General features: G+C 30.7%; 2 protein-coding genes across 2 annotated transcripts in view; both read right to left on the reverse strand.

The window, feature by feature from the left end:
• The window catches only part of LOC126886993 (lipase member J-like), a 66,100-nt gene extending 45,150 nt beyond the window's left edge, over positions 1-20,950 (reverse strand). The window contains exon 1 of the mRNA XM_050654248.1: positions 20,520-20,950. Coding sequence (XP_050510205.1) covers positions 20,520-20,672 — 153 coding nt within the window. The 5' untranslated portion in view covers positions 20,673-20,950. The remainder of the gene's footprint in view (positions 1-20,519) is intronic.
• Positions 1-21,604, reverse strand: part of LOC114327075 (uncharacterized) — a 681,522-nt gene that overhangs the window by 653,738 nt on the left and 6,180 nt on the right. The window lies entirely within an intron of this gene.

The following is a 21,604-nucleotide window of genomic DNA, read 5'->3' on the forward strand; positions in this document are numbered from 1 at the left end:
TATGATAGGTCTTATAAATAAGCAAAAACAGTTGCTAGTTTTTATGGCCGAAATTAATTAAAATTAATTAATTAATTTTAATTAAGATTAATTAAAATCTCATACCAGTACAGGTTAAATTAATTTTTTTCCGTTATTATATGTAATTGTTTCAATTTAATGAATCTCTTAGGTCTTAGAGGATCTCTAACTACGCGCTTCTTAAGTGTGTGTGAGATATCGTCGAAGTTGTTAGGTAATCTTTTGAAAGGAATCTGGATGCCACAATATGTATATGGAATATGACGTGCGTCGTTCAAATGTATGCCTTGGCTTCGCTGGGTGGCGCTCATTCAAAATGTTGAATTTTGTGTAACTCTGTCACAAGGTAGAGCCTGACAGGATCAAATCGTACGATCTCGGTGGCTAGTTTACATCACCTCTACGTGAGATGCCAATGTGCCAACTCTAGGAGCTGTGTAGCAGGTAGCGCTGTCCTGATAACACTACACAGTTCTTTGATTTTTCTTTGGTACACCTATTATATACTTTCTATAACATATTTTCATGATCTAATATTACATTTTTTTTGTGTACATGGAGCAAACTGTTGTTTCCTACTTATTAATTTTTAATTAATACGATAATACGATATTCAAAGGTGCATTTTATGTTATAACACATATTTGCAATGCAATAACATTGCATTAAATTCAAATTACACTGATCATTAAAAATAACAAACAATGGATAATATTCGAAAACTTGTTCAAGGTTAAAACATTGCTAATGATATTTAAACCAGACTAAAATTAAGTTAATTTGTTTAAAATATCATAATACAAAAAATAGAATACAAAGAGAATAGAACTAGAATGGGGCTGATGAGACCAAAAAGCCAAAAACACAACACTATTGTTGCAATGAAAAACAGAATTTTACACATCAGCAATGACCTGTTCACACAAAAGAATTTAAAAACTTTATACAGGGTGTTTCATTAATAATTGTCCATATAGTAACTGGAGAAACCTTAGCACAAAATACGAAGATTTAACCTAAAACACTTAAATAAAATATGGTTCCTTACTGAGTTACAGGGTGTTTTATCTAAAAATTAAAAAAATATTTTTGTTCAGCATTTTAAAACTATCCGACATATACTTTTCATACTTGGAAGAAAGTGCGAATACTATACACCCTAATAAATTATGATAAACAAACGTTTCTAGCTACTACCAAAGGCGTACGACTGGGAATAGTAAATGCTTGACCCTTTTCAAATTCTACGCCACTGAAGAAAATAGTATTTTAGTGCCATTTTTAGATTTTCCAATACTTTCTACGTAAATAATATACTACGCATTGGTAACGATAAAGTCATTGGTTTTCGAGATAATTGAAGTTAAATATGAAACGACACAGTTATTTTGACTAATTTATGATATGATTCATATTTATGATTAAAATTTAAAAATTATTTGTACCCAGTACTTTAAAACTATTTGGCATATCCTTATCATACTTAACAGAAAGTGTAGGTACTGTACACTCTACTAAATTAAGATAAATTAACGTTTCTAGCTACTCCCAGAGGCGTACGACAGGGGATAGTGGCTGGTTGACCCTTCCCAAATTCTACGCCACTGACGAAATTACTATTTTAGTATAATTTTTTAATTTTTCAATACTATTTATGTAAATAATATACTCTTCATTCATAACGATAAAATGATTAGTTTTCGAGATATTTGAAATTAAAAATGACGCAACTCAATACATTAATCAAAATAACCGTGTGGTTTAATTTTTAACTTCAAAGATCTCGAAAAATGATGATTTTATCGTTACGAATGAAGAGTATATTATTTTAATAGAAAGTATTGGAGAATCCAAAAATTGAACTAGAATAGCAATTCCGCCAGTGGCGTCGAATTTGGAAAGGGTGAACCATTCACTTTCTCCCGTCGTACGCCTCTGGTAATAGTTAGAAACGTTTTTTTATCATAATTTAGTAGTTTGTACAGTACCTATACTTCCTGCTAAGTATGAGAATGATACATCGAATAGTTTTAAAATGCTGAGCAAAAATAGTTTTTAAATTTTTAGATAAAACACCCTGTAACTCAGTAAGAAACCACATTTTATTTAAGTGTCTTAGGTTAAATCTTCGAATTTTGTACTAAGGTTTCTCCAGCTACTATATGGACAATTATTAATGAAACACCCTGTACATATATAACACCCTGTATGTATAACATAATTTTTAAACAACGGCTATCCTAGCCAAATTCTCAAGCAATTAATCTACAACTCAGAATTATATGATGGGTAACGTGATAAACGTGTTATTTGCAAAAAGTTCCCCTTCATAAATGGCTTAACCAACCAAAATTCCTAAAATCAAAATAGCTAAATATAACATCATATCCAATTATAGCTTATTTTCGATGTTTAAAAACCAGACATCGCTTCTAAATCAGAGTCATCTCATTTACCAACTTTTTTGTCTCGGATGTGATGGATAGTATATAGGACAAACTGCGCATTATTTAAAACAAAGAATACCGGAGCACAAAAGTAACTGCAAAACAGAAAAATCCTTGTGCAGTAGCGCACCATTCCAAAAAGAAAAGGTCACACATTTAATTTATCAGATGTCAAGATATTGGATACGGAAAATAACTACAAAAGAAGATTATTATAGAACGCGATAGGGAAAGACGGCAGAGATCAGAAAGAAATGTCACAAAACGAATAACATTAGTCAGAAGATCAATAGGCTAATTAAAAGATATACAGGCTGTTAGTAAATAAGTATGAAAATTTTTAAGGGCTAATTCTACATGAAAAATTAATACCAGTTTGCTCTATAAACATATGTCCGCAAATGCTTAGTTTCGGAGATACGGGGTGTTGAAATTTTTATTTCAAACTGCCAATTTATTTATTGCTCTAAGACCAGTTGAGATATGAAAATGAAATTTGGTTAGTTTTAGAAGGTAGTTATTACGAATTTTTTGACATACAATTTAGAATTTTGTATTCATCATTGGCGCGCCTACGGGCAATGGTCTGAATTTTTTTAATGAAAAAAATAGTACGCCACTGTGATATTTCGAATTAAAAATTATTTTTAAATTTCACTTCTAATTTATGATAAAAAAGCTTTCTTGCCTTTTTTTCATATGATGCACCGTTTCTATGCAGAAAAATAAAACATCTTGGCGCGTATTTTTTATTTCTTAATACATCATCAAGAACTATCCAATATAATAATACTAAACTAGAACAATAACAAAAAATATTACTAATAAGATTTCAACTAGGCGCAAATCTGCAAGAAATGTTTAAAATGATCTCCTTTACAAATAACAGAAGAATTTTATATTCATCATTGGCGCGCGTACGGGTAATGGTCTGAATTTTTTGAAGCAAAAAATAGTACGCCACTGAGAATGTCAAACTAAAAATCATTTTTGAATTTCTTGTTCAATTTACGATAAAAAATCTTTCTTTCCTTTTTTTTTATACGAGGCGCCGTTTTTATACAAAAAAATACAACATCTTAACGCTTACCAAGTATTTGAGGTAGTTTCCATATGCATAGAAACTTAGTTCAAATACTTTGTAAACGTTAAGATGTTTAATTTTTTTGCACAAAAACGGCGCCGCATATGAAAAATGGCAAGAAAGATTTTTGTCGTCAATTGATCGAGGAATTGAAAAATGATTTTTAGTTTGACATAGTGGCGTTTTTTTCTTCAAAAAATTCAGACCATTACCCGTACGCGCGCCAATGATGCATATAAAATTCTTCTGTTACCTGTAGAGGAGATCATCTTAAACATTTCTTGCAGCTTTGTACCTAGTTGAAATGGTATTAGTAATATTTTCTGTTATTGTTCTAGTTTAGTATTATTATATTGGATAGTTCTTGATGATGTATTAAGAAATAAAAAATATGCGCCAAGATGTTTTATTTTTCTGCATAAAAACGGTGCATCATATGAAAAAAGGCAAGAAAGGTTTTTTATCATAAATTAGACGTGGAATTTAAAAATAATTTCAAGTTCGAAATATCTCAGTGGCGTACTATTTTTTTCTTTAAAATAATTCAGACCATTGCCCGTAGGCGCGCCAATGATGAATACAGAATTCTTAATTGTATGTCATAAATTCGTAATAACTACCTCCTAAAACTCACCAAATTTCATTTTCATAGCTCAACTGGCCTTAGAGCAATAAATAAATTGGCAGTTTGAAATAAAAAGTTCAACACCCCGTATCTCCGAAACTAAGCATTTGCGGACATATGTTTATAGAGCAAACTGGCATTAATTTTTCATGTAGAATTAGCCCTTAAAATTTTTCATACTTATTTACTAACACCCTGTATGTTAAAGTTCTGATATTGAAAAAGAACGAAAATATTATAACATCTATGAGATCTCATTCAAAGATGATATCAGACAGTGTATGTAAGTGGGCGGCTCATTAACAACGGAATGCAGCTGATGAGAAAGAAATTTTAAATAATTTAAATGTGCGTAAAATTTTCATTCAAAAGTAAGTTTTCGCGGAACTCTCACTGTTATACACCTATAAATTATTCATTAACTACCAAGCATATTTCGTAAGCTGGTTTTTAATAATAACTATATACCTTTTATGTAACAAAGATATTTCTTAAGCTTCCTTTTGAGTTACAGAACATAATAATCTTATGCAGAAACGAGTCACACATCTACGATCATCGAGACCCAGTATGCACTTTAAGAGAAACGCAACACACAGATTCATAAATGCAGCCTTAATTGCACCAGTCACATTACTTTCATAAAATATATGTAACAGCACATACTTCCTTGAAATATGGGTATGTACTGTATAGTGTCGTATTAATTTCGTCAGTTTTTGTTGTAATATTTTAATTCTTTCTTCTTTTTGTTTTGTTTCGATCTGTTAATACCTATTCATTCCTGTAATAAAGTACTCGTCAAAAGTTAGGGATATAGCAAATTCTGCTGATTTTCATAGTTGATTTATTCGCGAACAGACTTTTTTTTGTATTTATACCGGGTGGAAGAAAAAAATATGTTTTTCTTGTGTTAAGTTTGAGACACCCTGTAGGGAGAACGAGGTACAAATGTGAGTATACATCAGAATAATATTGTAGTCTTATGTTTTGTGAACATGCTGTTGTTTGAATGTCCCTGGTATCTTTAGAAACAAAAAAAAACTAGAAGGTTTTGTAATTTAACATGTGTTTTAACCGAAACAAAAGTTTGATACACCTTGTAGGGAGAAAAAGGCAAAAGGTGAGTATAACCCGATACTATGTTGTAGTCTCATATTTTTTGAATATTTTATTTTTTTAATTTTTCTAATATCTTTAATAACAAATAAACTAGACGGTATTACTCTTTAATATGTTTTTCTATCATGTGTGATGTGATGCATGTCGTCAGTTAAAACACATACTAAAGAATAATATCGTCTAGTTTCTTTGTTATTAAAGATATCAGAGAAATTAGAAAAATAAAATATTCACAAAATACGAGACTACAACAAAGAATCGAGGTGTACTCACCTTTGTACCTTTTTCTCCCTACAAGGTGTCTCAAACTTTTGTTTCGGTTAAAACACATGTTAAATTACAAACCCGTCTATTTTTTTTATTTCTAAAGATATCAGGGACATTCAAAAAACAATATATTCACAAAACATGAGACTACAATACGATTTCGATATATACTCCCATTTGTACATCGTCCTCCCTACAGGGCGTCTCAAACTTAACATAAGAAAAACATTTCTTTTCTTCCACCCGGTATAAGTACAAAAAAAAAAAGTTTGAGTAAACATAACTGTGTAAATACTAAAGAAAAGTCTAAAATAATAAAAAAAAATTAGCGGAATCTTTAATCTGTTCACGAAAAAATCTACTATAAAAACTCAGCAGAATTTTCTATATCCCTAACTTTTGACGAGCAGTTTATTTCATCCGCTTCATCTTTTTGATCGTCCGTTTCGCCAATAAAAAAATCAAGTAGGTATATATCAAACACCTAGACGCTATGTTTGTCTGTCTTGACTATCCGCGTCCTCCATTTTCCTGAGCTTCTTTGTCTTCCTGATATTTCCACTCCAGGACATTATTGGTTGTCCTTTTTATGCCTTCCTGGCGGATTTTAACTAAATATTCTATTAGTCCTTCTACTTTCTTTCATTCTTAGAAGATGCCCAAACTACTTGAGATCATTCCTTTCTATTCGTCAGTTAACGGGTATGTAGCATCTATCATCAATATACCTATGTCTAATTACCTCCCATTCTGGTACTCCTTCAAAGATCTCTACGACATCTAGCATTTTTTTTTGAATTTAAGGTCAGAACTTCACTTCTTTACGTTACCAAAAAGTTAGCAAATGCTCTTCCAATTCTAACTTTTGTTTTATCGTTTACATATTATGTCGGTTCCATCATATTCATCTAAGACTTTCAATTACTTTCTTTCCCTGTTCTGTGCGGTGTCTAATTTTCTCTTGTCCTATCTCATCTGTTGTTCGAATTACTCCTAGATATTTAAACGGTTTTCCCTGTTAATTCGTTCAATTCATTCAATGTTATTTTTAATCAAAATGTTAAAATTCGCTTTAGCTCGGGAGCAGTCGCGCTCACTTCTGTACCTAACGTAAGTAGTCGCGCCTAGAGAAAAGTATACGAATTTAAATCAAATTTCTATTTTATAATATTTTTATTTACTTGTTATGTTAAAAATATCTATTTTTTACAATTTTAAAGCTAATTAGTTCTCACCAAAGCCATAAATGCCACAAAAAAAACAAAAAAAATAAAAAAAAATAAAAAACACTTCTACGCATTATTACAATCTTCCTCGAGGCACTTACGAGTGGAAAGCGATGTAGTACGTTCTTTAAAGGTAAAATATTGCAAAACCTCTAAATTTTAAACAACCGCTTGGATTGACATGAAATTTGGCATACACATAGCTAACAAGTCAAAGAAAAAAAGTGATGTTGTGCCGATACGTGCTTTTGCCCTGGGGGTGGTTTTCACCCCCTCTTGGGGGTGAAAAATATATGTTCGCAATAAGTTCGGAAATAGATAAAATAACTAATTCTAAGCAACTTTTGCTCTATAAAGTTTTTTCACCAAGTTAATACTTTTCGAGTTATTTGCGAGTGAATATGTTAATTTTTCTACAAAATACCCGCGTTTTCAGACGGTTTTTCGCAAATAACTAAAAAGTAAGTATTTGGTCGAAAAAATTCTTACCAAAAATATAGCACGTAAAAGAGTGAAAAACATGGTTATATATTAGGTCACTATACCTGGTAGAAGCAGAGTTATAGCTAATGAAAAATAGGTTCATATTCGTCAAATTTTCAATCGAATATTTTAACGTGCCATAACCAAAAAACAAAGCACTTATTTGGGGAAAACTCATTTTAACTTTTTTAAAGTGTTTAAAAAATGCTTATTTTTCTTTTAAAAAAAAAAATTTTAGTAACAAAATTAAACAAGTTACGCTCAAAATATAGTTGGTCCCTTTTTTTGGTAAGAAATCGGGAAAATCACCCTCTAATTAGCATTTTAAATGAACTTAATTGTTACCACTTTACAAGTTTTTTACTCGCGTATGTATTGATCATATGATCTGTAAGTTTCATCGGTTCAAAGTGCTTATTTTTGAAAAAGCTGTAGTTAAAAGGGCTTGAACGACTCACTTATCACGAGTGTATACAAATTTTGAAACACCTAATCTTAACCAATTTTTGTCTTACTGAAAAACAAAAAAATAAAAATATTCAGAAAAGTGAAGCCGACTTTTTTTATTTTTTAAGGTTTTTGGTATCTCTAACAATTTTTAAGTTAATTAAAAAAAAAAATTTTCCAAAGTAAAATTTTTAAAAATTTTATTTTAAAACCAAATTTTTTCAAAAATATGCACTTTGAATCGATTAAACTTATAGATCATATAAACACAACATAAGTTAAGTAACTTGTGAAGCGGTAACGACTAATTTCATTTGAGTTGCTAATTGAGGGGTGATCTTCCTGATTTTTTTTGCCAAAACAAAAGGGATCAACTTTATTTTGAGCGTAACTTACTTACATTTGATGATAAAAAATTTTTGGTTTATAAAAACAGAAATCAAGTTTTTTTTTGAAATTTTGAAAATTGAAATGTTTTTTCCCCAAGAATACTTCATTATTTGGATATTTCACTTTGAATTATTCAATTTGGAATTTTTCGAATATGAACCTATTTTTCATTAGCTATAACCCTGCTTTTGCTAGGTATAGAAACCTAATATATACACCGTTCTTTTTTCACTTTTTTATAGGCTATAGTTTTACTTAGTACACTTTTTTCGACAAAATGCTTACGTTTTGAGTTATTTGCGAAAAACCGTCTAAAAACGTGGTTATTTTGTTCAAAAATTAACATATTCACTTGCAAATAACTTGAAATGTATTGATTTGGTAAAAAAACTATAGAACAAAAGTTGCTTAAAATTGGTCAGTTTATCCATTTCGGGACTTATCTTGGACATATATTTTTTCACCCCCGAGATGGGGTGAAACTCACCCCCAGGGCAAAAGCACACTTCGGCACGATATCACTTTTTTTCTTTGACATATTAGCTATGCGTACGCCAAGTTTCATGTCAATCCAAGCGGTTCTTTAAAATTTACAGCAAAAACCGTGAAAGAATAGACTAATGTTGAAAAATGTTTCATCAAGTTATCACGAAAAAGGATAAAATGTGAGATTTTTTCTCACGGCGCGACTACTCCCGGATTAGAGTTAAATACTAAATATTCTGTTTTTTTGCAAACTTATGTAGGTAAGTGTCCATTTTTATATGCTCCGTAAAATCTTAACATAAATGCCAAATCATTGCAGCGCTGTACCTACAATAATAATGGCTTGTAGTCCAGGGCGCACTGTTTTGAGATGGACGTTGAGAGATGATGACTCATATTTTTTTGCAGAAATTGCTTGGAAACAACTCATATAATAATAATTGGGCTATCCTTCCATTTAAAAAGGTCCGGAACATTGTTTAAGTAATCAAAATGTCAAAAAATGTAAGAAAAATTCGATTATTTTCTTCGTATTTTGATTATAACTTTAAAAGTATTCACTTTCGAGAAAAGTTTCGCTGACATAAAAGTTGAGCAATTAAATTTTCTATAGTATAGGATTGGTTAAAAATTTTAAAATTGCCACCCTTGTTGCAAAATAGCCATAATTGCGAAAAAACCATAAAAAAACAAGTATTCGCATTTTACGTTTTTCAACCATTTATGCTACACTTAGGACCTTCATATTTCACCCAGAAAAACTGTATGATATAATAAAACAATACTGTAAATTTCATTAAGATGGATTCAATAGATTTTGCAAAATAAATGTTGCAATCCAGCTTTCGCAAAAAAATTCATTTTTTCAAATTGTTGCAGGACTGAAAATAAAGAAGATAGCAAGTTGATTTTTTTACATATAGAAGAATACTCAACCTTTCATTTGCAATTCGCAAAATTAAAATCGGTTAACTACCACGGCGTCAGGAATTTTTTTTAATAAACAATAAATGTTGGTGCTACGCGCAGGACAGCGGTGTTCGATTTACACAAGTTGATTTCCACCAAAATTTCTCCCAATCTTTATCTAATATATTATTTTCTTACTCTATATTTTATTGTATTTTAATATTTTAATTCCACAAAAATCAAACTTATTTTATTATTGCTTGTGAAATATTGTTTAAACAATTGCTAATGTTTAAAAATATTAAAATTTTATTCTCTAAGTTAAAATATATGAACAAAGAAAATTTTTGTTAAAAAAAGTATTATTTTAAAGGACATAGTATGTGTTTTTATTTTGCAATTAACAAATTTATTTATTTATATCGAAATGTACTAAAAATTAAAATTTATCAATCATTATCAAAGGTCATTGGAATGCCCAATCAGAGCAAACGTATCCGCTGTCCTGCGCGTAGGACCAAAAATTAAAATTTAAAAAAATTCTTGACGCGGTGGTAGTTAACCGATTTTAATTTCGGGAATTGCAAATGAAAGGTTCAATATTCTTCTACATGTAAAAAAAATTCAACTTTCTGTCTGCTTTATTTTCAGTCCTGCAACATTTTGAAAACTGCATTTTTTTGCGATTAGATTTCACAACTTATTTTGTAAAAACTATTGGACCGATCTTAATGAAATTTGCCACTATTATTTTAGTGTATCATAAAGTTTTCTGCGTGAAATATGAAGGTCCCAAGTTTAGCATAAATGGTTGAAAAAAGTAAAATGCAAATACTTGTTTTTTTATGATTTTTTCGCAATTATTGCTAATTTGCAACAAGGATGACAATGTTTAAAATTTTTAACCAATGGTATCTTGTAGAAAAAATTTAATTACGCAACTTTTATGTCAGTGCAACTTTTCCCGGAAACGAACATTTTTAAAGTTATAATCAAAAAACGAAGAAAAGGATCGAATTTTTCCTTCATTTTTTGACATTTTGATTATTTAAAGAATGTTCCGGACCTTTTGAGTGGGAGGATAATTCAATTATTATTATATGATTCATTTTCAAGCAATTTCTGCAAAAAAATGTGAGTCACCTCTCAACATCCAAATGTACTAATATTTTTACAGCATGGTCTATTGGTCATTTGCGATGTTGATGCTGGTTAAGTAGCTATCTTTTACTAGTATCTCACAGCTGTCTCCACTATACCTTCACAGCTGTCTCCGCTGATATAAAACTCTACATACCTAGAGATTAAAAAATAGAGGAGATGGACTGTATCCTTGCCTTAACCAATTAGTTGGAAATATACTTTCTGATAATAAAATTACCAGTATTATCAACACGAATATAGGCCTTGTGGTACATATCTGTATATTTCTGTATACAATACAGAGTATACATTTTTGATAACTTTTTGAAAACTTTAATGAATTTAAGCGAAAAACAATATTTATTTATCAAATAAATATCTTTTTCTGGTTTCGGACAGCAGTAAAATATATTTCGAATTAAATTAATTATATACATTATTCTTTTTGTCTCAATTAGTTTATTTCAAAAATTTTTTTTTGGCGGCCCAGTGTAAATAATATTGTTAATGTTTATATTATTGAATATAGAATTTAATAACCTTTCAAATGAGCTATTACATGACCCCTATTCTTATTTAAAAAAATCATCGATTTCGTCATCACGCCCAGATGGATGACATCACTAGTATGATATATATATGCCAGAAAATTATAATTTAAAAATAAAAATCAACCTGATTTGTAATTTAACTTCAAGGTCGCCCATTTTCCATAAAATGAATTTATTCCAACTCAAACGTCCTCACTGTACATATAACTTCAGAGGCTTATATCTTAAAACCATGATTTTTTGGAGCTACGCGCCCACTTTCTACACATCAAGAACTACCAAAACCCAAAGTTTCAGAGCATTTGACAGAGAGCCATTTCCCATAAGGTTTCTGCGGGGTCCTTTTAAGAATGTTAATAAATTCATATGCCTACATACATCAGAAGTGTTTCCTTCATTCCACGTTGTTATATTGAAGGTGAAGGTATACAGCCAACTACAGGGTTTACCCCCTTTTTAAAGTTCAAATATTATAAATTTAATTTTCAATGGCAGTCTTTTCATGTCAAAATTTAAATCACCAAGTAAAAATTGGTTGCTTGTATCCTTAGTTAACAATCTTTTGATGATTTTTCTCGTCTCCTCGGTTTTTCTACTAGTAACGGTTTCTCTGATCTTTATCTCGGAATTAAGTTCGTATAAAGAAAATTAAGTGCAAAATTATTCATATTTTTTTTTATAATCTCCCGAATAGGTGCCTCACGATGATTAATCCTTATTTCATCATCAATTGCTGTATTGCATTTTTTTTTTTTTCACGTAAACAAGAACAAATCCCTAGTCGCGCATACTAATCCGCCAATCCGACAACGCTGTGAGGTCGTGATAAAAAATTGATCAACAAACACTAATAATTAAGGATTACCGTATTTGTATCATTAAATGACAAATTTTGTCGCCGCTTTGTGATTATTAATATAAATAAATAAATTACCTCTTTTATTTTAGCCGGAAATATGAGTTTGGTAATTTTACTACGTTTATTTCAAAAAATAGCACGTTTGTTTATGTATTTTTATGTAATAAGCGTGTTATATAAACGGTTGTTATTATCGATAATTTCAAGTTTAAGTTTAATGTCATTAAAAGATTGTTTAAGGAAGAAATTAATTTTTTTCTCAAGGTAAATGTATATTTAATATACGAGGATTCGTTGAAAATTCTTAGTCTACTATAGATGCAAAGAAAATTTGAGAGTAAAATTATTTTATTATGCAACATGCTCTCCCTTTAATTGGTTACATTTATTACAACCGATATTTCTAAGAAAGAACCAATGATGATAATAGTGCAGTCACTGAAGGTGGATATGAGCTATTACCTCCGATTTCGTTGAACCTCCATCAATTTGCATGAAAACTGGTGAGTGGTTAGAGGATATCTCAAGGAACAAAGGTGACATGGTGCCAACTTGCGCTTTTACCCTGGGGGTGGATGCCACCCCTCCTCGGGGGTGAAAATTATTTTATTAAAAATAACCCCACAATTCGATAGAGGGACAAATTATAAGAAAATTTGTTATATAAAGTTATAAAAATAAATCAAAACTTTTTGAGTTATTAAAGATCAAAAATTTTAATTTTTCGTGAGGAAAATGCAAGTTTTTAACCGATTTTTCATAAATAACTCAAAAACTATAAGTTTTTACAAAAAAGTTATTATCAAAATTGAGGCTAATAAAAAATCAAATAAGCTCCTTACTAGAAAAACCTTTCTATGTTAACTAAAAGTAAGTTATAGGTAATTGAATGTATATTTCTTTCGTCGAGTACCCAAATCTAAGTATTCAAGCTTAAATACCGGCAAAATGATGCATTTTATAACATAAACTTATTAAACATTTGTCAAAGTTCATAGAAATATCTATCAAATAAGTCCTCGAACAAGTTGATAGCATTAAAATTTATGCACCAAAAATGTTTCAAAATATATCTTTTAAAATTTTTTCCAAAAAATGTTACTGTTTTTTGCAAATAACACCGTTAATTTTTAAGATATGAGGTTCACCTAAAAACTATCTAAAAGAAGATTCCAAGAGCTATTAAAAAATGTCAAAACTAGTATTTTAAACCTCTCACTTTTTTAACAATAAAAAGTTAAATGGCCCCGGTTACATGGTTCTCGCAGCAAAATTGAAATTTTAAACGTTTCTATCTCAGTTATCTTTTACTCTACGGAAATAGTAAAATGGGTAAAGTATTTGAAACAGAATAAAATAAAATTAAGTTATATATATATATAATTTTTTACGTATATTAAGTATTTTTGGAGTTATTATCAAAAGAAAATGAAAAGTACGATAATTTTAAAAATTCTGATTTTTTCAAATTGTACCTTTTTTTCAAAAATATGCATTCTAAACCGGTGAAAATTGTTGAAATCATTAACTATGATAACCTAAAGAAATTCTTGTGAGGATTATTACAAATTTTAATTTTTGTGGAAATGGCGTATGTTCTATTTTTCACTTTTTCCTAAAAAATCGAAAGGGTTCTTTTATTTTCATCCTAACTTACTTAATTTTGATGCTATTAACTTCTACTAGAGCTCATTTGATAGGTACTCCGAAATACTTTGACAAGTACTTAACAAGTATATTCTATAAAATGCATGGCTTTCCCGTTATGTAAGCTTGAATACTTAGATTTGAGTACTCGTCGAAAAAAATATACATTCAATTACCCATAACTCACTTTGAAATAACATTAGTTTAGTTCTTTAAGTGGGGAATATATTAAATTTTTTATTATATTTAATTTTGGTTATAATGGTTTTTTTACAAAAGCTTATAGTTTTGAGTAATACGTGAAAAACAGCTTTAAAACATGCATTTTTTTTAAGAAAAAAGTAAATTGTTGATATTTAATAACTCAAAAAGTATTGATTTATGTTAACTTTATATAACAAATTTTGCTTAGAAGTTGCCCCTCTATGGATTTCTGGTATTTTTTTTATAAAAAAAATTTCACCACCGAGAAGGGGTGGCATCCACCCCAGGGTAAAAGCTCAAGTTGGCATCATGTCACCTTTGTTCCTTGCAGTATCTTCGAACTACTCACCAATTTTCATCAAAATCGATGAAGGTTCAACGAAATCGGAGGTGAAAACCTTCAGTGACTCCACTATAATAGGAAACTGGAATGCAAAAATAGTATAAACCCTAATCACCATTTGAAAGCTACGATAGGTGAGCTTAGCTTATGGTTTGTTTTTAAACCAAGAGGAGTGATTCAAATTTATTGCGCTGTAATGCTTGTTTGTAATTGGTCCAATCGCAGGCAAGTTCACTCCACTGTAATAAAAATTTGACAATAATGACATTTATGAAATTTTGACACTTTCGGCATTTCATGGGTTAATTAAGTTATATCGGCGATTGTTTGTCTTTTCTGTGTTATTACTTTAATTTTTAGATTTTTAGTTTGCTTTTATATAAAAACAAGTTGTTTTTAGAACTCTTTAGCAACGTATTAATATAATATAATATTTATGGATTGCCGACATGATCAACCAAAAAAGAAGATGTATTTGGTTATTTTTGTAGTGACTTTCTTGGGTGTGAATCTGTCTCTTTAGTTTACTCCTCTTAGTTAAAAAATAAACTATAGGCTAGCGAAATGATAGAGATGAACGGTTCCTTCAGTTCGTCATTGGGCGCGTTCACCAGATGCAAACGTTGGCAATCAGTTTGCGCTTTATGGTTCTGAACGACTTGCTAATAGTCCAGAAAGCCACTGCACATCCGCTAGGAAAAATATTCTAATTCGGATTTTTTGCACAATCTTACTCAAAAAGGACCACTTTTAACAAATTTGCATGTTGCCAGGACCAAAAGTTGGTCAAAAATTTTTTAAACGTTTTTTTTTTGTTTTTTTCCTAAAATTATTTTTTTTGCATGGAACAAAATTTTTTTAGGTTTTTTGGATCATTCCAAACAGAAAAGCCCTTTAGTGACTTTTCTCTAAAGTTGATAGTTTTTGACATATAAGCGATTAAAAATTGAAAATTTGCGAAATCGGACATTTTTAACCCTCAAAAACTATGTGAAAAACTGAAAATTTGAATGTTGCCAAGGTAGGTTCATATTCTTTAAACATCGATTGATGAAATCCCGAAGAGTTTTTTGCAATACAATATCAACAACCCCTTTGTTTTTTAATTGCCAATCAAGCGTGCGCGACACTATTTTCCACCGTTGCGTTGCATGTGTATGCAGTATGGTGCAAATGAAAGGAATAAATTCGTTTTTTCGTAAACCGGCGACTTTAAGCAAAAATCCCGAAACAGGTCGATTTTTGTTTTTAAGTTATGATATTGTGACATATATGGTATACTAGTGACGTCATCCATCTGGGCGTGATGACGTAATCGATGATTTTTTTAAATAAGAATACGGGTCGTGTGCTGGCTCATTTGAAAGGTTCTTCAATTCTATATTCAGTAATATAAACATGTACATAATTATTTATACAGGGTGTCCAAAAAAATTTTATTAAATTAAATCATTTGGCAAATTGATAAAAAAATTAAATTTTTGGACACCCTGTATAAATAAATATGTAAATATTTATATTACTGAATAGAGAATTGAAGAACCTTTCAAATGAGCTAGCACACGACCACTATTCTCATTTAAAAAAATCATCGATTACGTCATCACGCCCAGATGGATGACGTCACTAGTATACCATATATGTCACAATATCAAAACTTAAAAATAAAAATCGACCTGTTTCGGGATTTTCCTTAAAGTCGCCGGTTTACGAAATAACGAATTTATTCCTTTCATTTGCACCATACTGCATACACATGCAACAGTGGAAAATAGTGTCGCGCACACTTGATTGGCAATTAAAAAACAAAGGGGTTGTTGATATTGTATTGCAAAAAACTCTTCGGGATTTCATCAATCGATGTTTATAGAATATCTACCTACCTTGGTAACATTCAAATTTTCAGTTTTTCACATAGTTTTTGAGGGTTAAAAATGGCCGATTTCGCAATTTTTCCATTTTTAATCGCTTATATGTCAAAAACTATCAAATTTAGAGAAAAGTCACTAAAGAGCTTTTCTGTTTGGAATGATCCAAAAAACCTAAAAAAATTTTGTTCCATGCCAAAAAAATAATATTAAGAAAAAAACAAAAAAATCGTTTAAACAATTTTTGACCAACTTTTGGTCCTGGCAACATGCAAATTTGTTAAAAGGGGTCCTTTTTGAGTAAGGTTGTGCAAAAAATCCGAATTAGAATATTTTTTCCTAGCGGATGCGCAGTGGCTTTCTGGACTATAACGTCAAACATGTTTGGAAAGCGGTCGCCATTTTTGCAAACATAAAATATTTAAGTTGAACTTTGCAAACGTGTTGAATATTGAAAAAATATGGCGGGAATTTAAATTGTATATATTGTAGAATATATTGATAAGGGTTTTATATATAAAATAAAGGCTACTGGAGATATTCTGCTACGTTATTATCTATTAAATAAATTTTCTTTTTTCCTTTAATAAAATAAAATAAATTCAAAAACGTATTTATTGAGAAAATTTATTTTAGGTTACGTTCAAACCAAGCAAGCAAAATGTCAAATTTTAACCTAAACAACCAACCGTTCAGCTCGCTGTCAACAAGTTTAGAATCAAAGCGCAAACATTTGTGAACGTGTTTGCATCTGGTGAACACAGTCATTAATACAGATATCTTATTATAAGGTTTGTTCCAACACGACGAAGAACCGTCATGTAACGATCACGTTATTATAAAATTAACGTTCCATGGGTTCCATGGAAACGAATTAATACATTCCATGGTACTGCGCAGGACGGTGATCGTTACATGGACGGTTTTTCGTTTTGTTGGAACAAACCTATAATAAACACAATGTTGAAACATTATCCGCGAAGATAATCAACATGGACTTCGCTTGGATGGCTCGTATGCGCTTGGAGGACGATCATCATCATCATCATTCAACCCGGATCTATCCATTACTGGATATAGGTCTCCCTCAGTATTTTCCATGTATTTCTGTTTGTGCTGTTTGCATCAAATTTTTGTCGATCCGTTTTCTGTCATCAGATCATCTTGTTGGTGGACGACATCTACTTATATAGGTATGCTTCTTGTCTTGGTCTCCAGTGTATTATTCGCTGTGTCCATCTGTTATCCGACATTCTAGCTATGTGCCCTGCCAAGTTTCACTAAAGAGTCATAATTCTTTCTATCGCATCTGTCACTCCTGTTCTCCGTCTTATTTCCTTGTTCGTAATTCGATCCCTACGAAAAATGCCCAACTTCGAGCGTTCCTTGGCTCTTCGGTTAACAAAAATTTTATTTCCTACTTTCTTGGTTACTGTTAAAATTTCTGTACCATATGTAAGTACTGATCAAAGTCAAAGTTTTTCCTTTTGAGACACATAGGCAGTTCTGACTTAAGGACATAGCTCAGCTTGCCGAATGCCACCCAAGTGAGTCCTATGCGGCGGCTTAGTTCGCACGTTTGATTATCTCTTCCTGTGCGTATCTCATGTCATAAGTACTTATAAGAGGTGGTTTCTTCAATATGCATGCCATTTACTGAAATATTTTCGCTTAACAGCTTCGATACAATAACCAAATCAATTATTTTCTTGTCACTAAACTTTAAAGGAGATCAATAATTAATGTGAAGATAACACCAGCTACAGACTGTGGTTCCGTCCACAAAATGTTAAAGTCCTTTTCATGGGCATTTTTCAGTGCGTCAGTGATAGAAAAAAGGTAAGTCCTTGATAATATTACACATTTATCACATTTATTCCAACATGGTATTTTAGTTAAATCTGACAGTTTTCACATTTTATTTGCAATTTGGTATAAAAACAAATCAATTGTGTTTATTGCATTTATAAAATGGTATTTTCTTTGATTTGTAAATATAGTCTCATAAATTGCACAGATTATATTCGTAGATATATTATATAATTCGTAAATAATTTTTTTTTGATTATAGCGCCATCTATCGACGACTAGAATAAATGTTATAAATGTCTGTAATCACGGACGTGCCTTTTTTCTGTCACATACAATTTAATGCGTTAGAAAGAAATCTAAAAATTGTGACGCACTGAAAGATATCTATGAGAAAAAGAATACAAGCAGAATTCCGCATTAAGCTACAGAGTAAGACAATTATTACGAATATAAAAGACAAAAATTCGTTTCAAAACATCGAAAATTTTTTAGAAAAGTATTAGCAAAGGCTATCCTCACAGTTACGACTAGAGAACCTAACAAAACGTGGTAATACACAAAGAAATAGATCACTGAAGTCATCAACAACACAAACCAAAAAACCCCAAAGAAAAAAAATAGAAAAAACCATTGAATGATTGAAGAGACTCTTAGAGAAGAAAAGCGAAAACTTAGAAGGGAGATATCAAATTTAATACAAAACAAATATATAGATAAATATAGAGCAATACACAAGTTTACATGGACACAACAAGCAAGAGGTCAAAAAATATTATAGACTTTATAAAAGTGGACAAAAAACCCGTATCCAAAATTACTATTGTTTTAATTAAAGCTATTTGGTTGTACAACTTTAATAAAATTTACTTTTTTTTTTAGTGGAAATAAAGCCACAATTTTATTTTGAAATAAGTTTAATTTCACGCAAATAAATAGAAAATAATGAAAAACGCAAGTAACTGACAAAGAAAATATCACAAAAGATCTACGAGAAAATATATACAATATAAATAGCTTAAAACAAGAAAGCACACAGAATTACGGAAATTGTACCAAAACAGGTTAGAAGGATGATAAATAGAACAGAACAGAATTTGAGAGTACAGCAGAACAATACGAATATATCAAAAATTTCATCAATGCATCAGCAGAAGAAGCTGTCAAAGTCAAATGGAATACAAAAGAAAGCTACCAATAAGCCTTATCTCATGATGGTCGATAAAACAAAATTTAAAGAAGCCCAAGCTAGAATCTTTGATCTAACTGATCTGCACAAGAAAAAGACAAATGAGAGACATACATGTTTCAGAATAAACACATCTTGGACGTAGAAGTACAGAAAGTTGAAAAATATTTAAAAATATAATGGACCAGACACGGAAACACTAATTTGCAAAGATGCTAGTGGAAAACAAAGAAGAATTTAAAACCAGTGGAAGATCATATAAATCAAAGCTTCCCCTCAGACTAATTCTTAATCTAGTAAAAGGATAAAAAGTAACACCAAAATTTGATATACCAAAAGGATTAAAACAAGGATGTTGTCAGTCATGAAAATTCTTCTGAATATAATTAATAGTTACTTGAAGACAATGCCTAAACATGGGCATACCATTGGATGACGATACAACGTTATACACTGTCATTTGCAGAAGATCAAACTAGCGACACAGAGAAATATACGATATAATACATGAAAATTGATAAAGGAATATACAACTTGAGGCGTAAAAGTCAAGTCGAAAGTAGTAAAGCAATATCAATATTAAATGAAAGGCACAGACAAATAATAAACAACAAGAAAATAATGAGAATTTACAGTACTACAGTAAAGAGCATAATTATGTACAGCTGGCGAAGAATGGCATATAAAAGGACAGACAAAAAAGAGACTTAAAGTCACTGAGATGGACTACCAGAGAAAAGCAGCGGGAAAATAAAGACGGAAAAGGATCGTAAATAAAAAAATTAGACAGATTACGGAGGTAAAATATGATATGGCAGACGAAATATGAACCAAACAAACGACAAGGTACGCAAGGAATGCCCAGTCACAAAATCCCAACCAAAAAAATTATTAGAATCGAATCCAAAATGAAGCAAATAGTAAGGAAGACCACGGAAACTTTGCAGAAAAGTCTTTGACAAAGAGATAAACGAGGTTAGTTTGGAGGATGACATGTATAAAAAGAGATAGATATGAATGTAGAATAGCGATTGCAAGATATCGGCGAATGTTTTAATGCGATGTGTATACCTAGAACAACAAGGAATCGACGTAAAAACAGAATGGATGAAAACTGGCTTTACTTATTTTTAAAAAATTAATACTCATTTATACATCAAATGTAAGAAAAAACGTAGGAGCCACATTGAAAAGACGTAGTGTTGTTGTAACAGATAAAACAGATACCTAATCCTTGGAATGGACAGGGTCTATTAAATTCACAGTAAACATAATCTAGATACTTGTTTATTAAACAATATTCGCGTGCGTAACTATTTAGCATATTCAAAATTAGAATACAAAAACACAATACAAAATATATCTACATAAATATCTACTATAGTAGGTAAATACTTACAATATTTCGCGTGAGAATCGGTTCATCAGGAAAACCGAAGCCCAAATAACTCAAAATACTGTTATCACCAAAACTGTAAGAAATCTTCGCAACGCCTAAAAAAATTATCGGAAAGAGGCCCGCTAGCCACAAAAAACCTGTCGATGTTTTCATTTTCGTTTGTTTATTACTGACACTGTATCTTAATGAATTAAAAACAACTCGTTATAATGGGAAATTAAACCGGTGCTGGTTGATGGTGTATTGTGGGCTGGGCTGCACAAATTGTTGTGGTCAACTTGATTTTGATTTCTGGTCGATTGTCCCGTGTTTTTAAACTGTACTCTGTTTTGCATTTGTCGGTTCATTTGTTTTTTTAAAACTAGTTGAATTATGAACTTTACAACCGTTTTGTTGGATAAATAGATACTTGGATTTTTTATTGTTTATCAATTGTAGCCTTGAACTGGTTAAAGTGATAAAGATGAGATAAAAATTTTTTTATTTTAGATTATAGGATTTTTTGTATACAGGGTGTTTCAAAAAAAGGTAACCCCGTCTCTAGGGTAGGTAAAAAACTGAAAAATAATTGGGGTTTGCTTAGTAAAAAATTTTTGTAACGCCATCCGTTTTCAAGATACAGGGCGTTGAAGAAAAAAAAATTTTACGCATTTTTGAAAATTGAAAAATTGAAACAAGGTTTCAAAACTCTAATTATTGTTGACTTATCGTCATAACAATCAATAAATGTCAGATTTCCATGGCACACTTGGAGAAAATAGAGGTACCTACTTTTTTACTTGTAAAAAATCACATTTCAAAAAATTTTTTATTAGAAAATTTATTCATCATGAAATCCAGTTATTCCATGATTCCAGTTATAAATCCCAATTGGCTTACTGAGAATGAACTCCAAGTATTCACTGATGCCGAATAAGGTTTATAACAAACAACTAAGTGTATTTAAAAAAAATAAACAAATCTGCTGTTTTTACGTGTATTTTCTTGTGGCGTATAAAGTACGCCACGCGTGTAGTTATGTTATAATTTGATGCGCGGGTAGTTAAAGGTTAAGAAAGATTTGAAATACCACAGCAGTTAAAAAA

Source organism: Diabrotica virgifera, chromosome 6 (genome assembly GCF_917563875.1).
Source record: "Diabrotica virgifera virgifera chromosome 6, PGI_DIABVI_V3a".
Classification (NCBI taxonomy): domain Eukaryota; kingdom Metazoa; phylum Arthropoda; class Insecta; order Coleoptera; family Chrysomelidae; genus Diabrotica; species Diabrotica virgifera.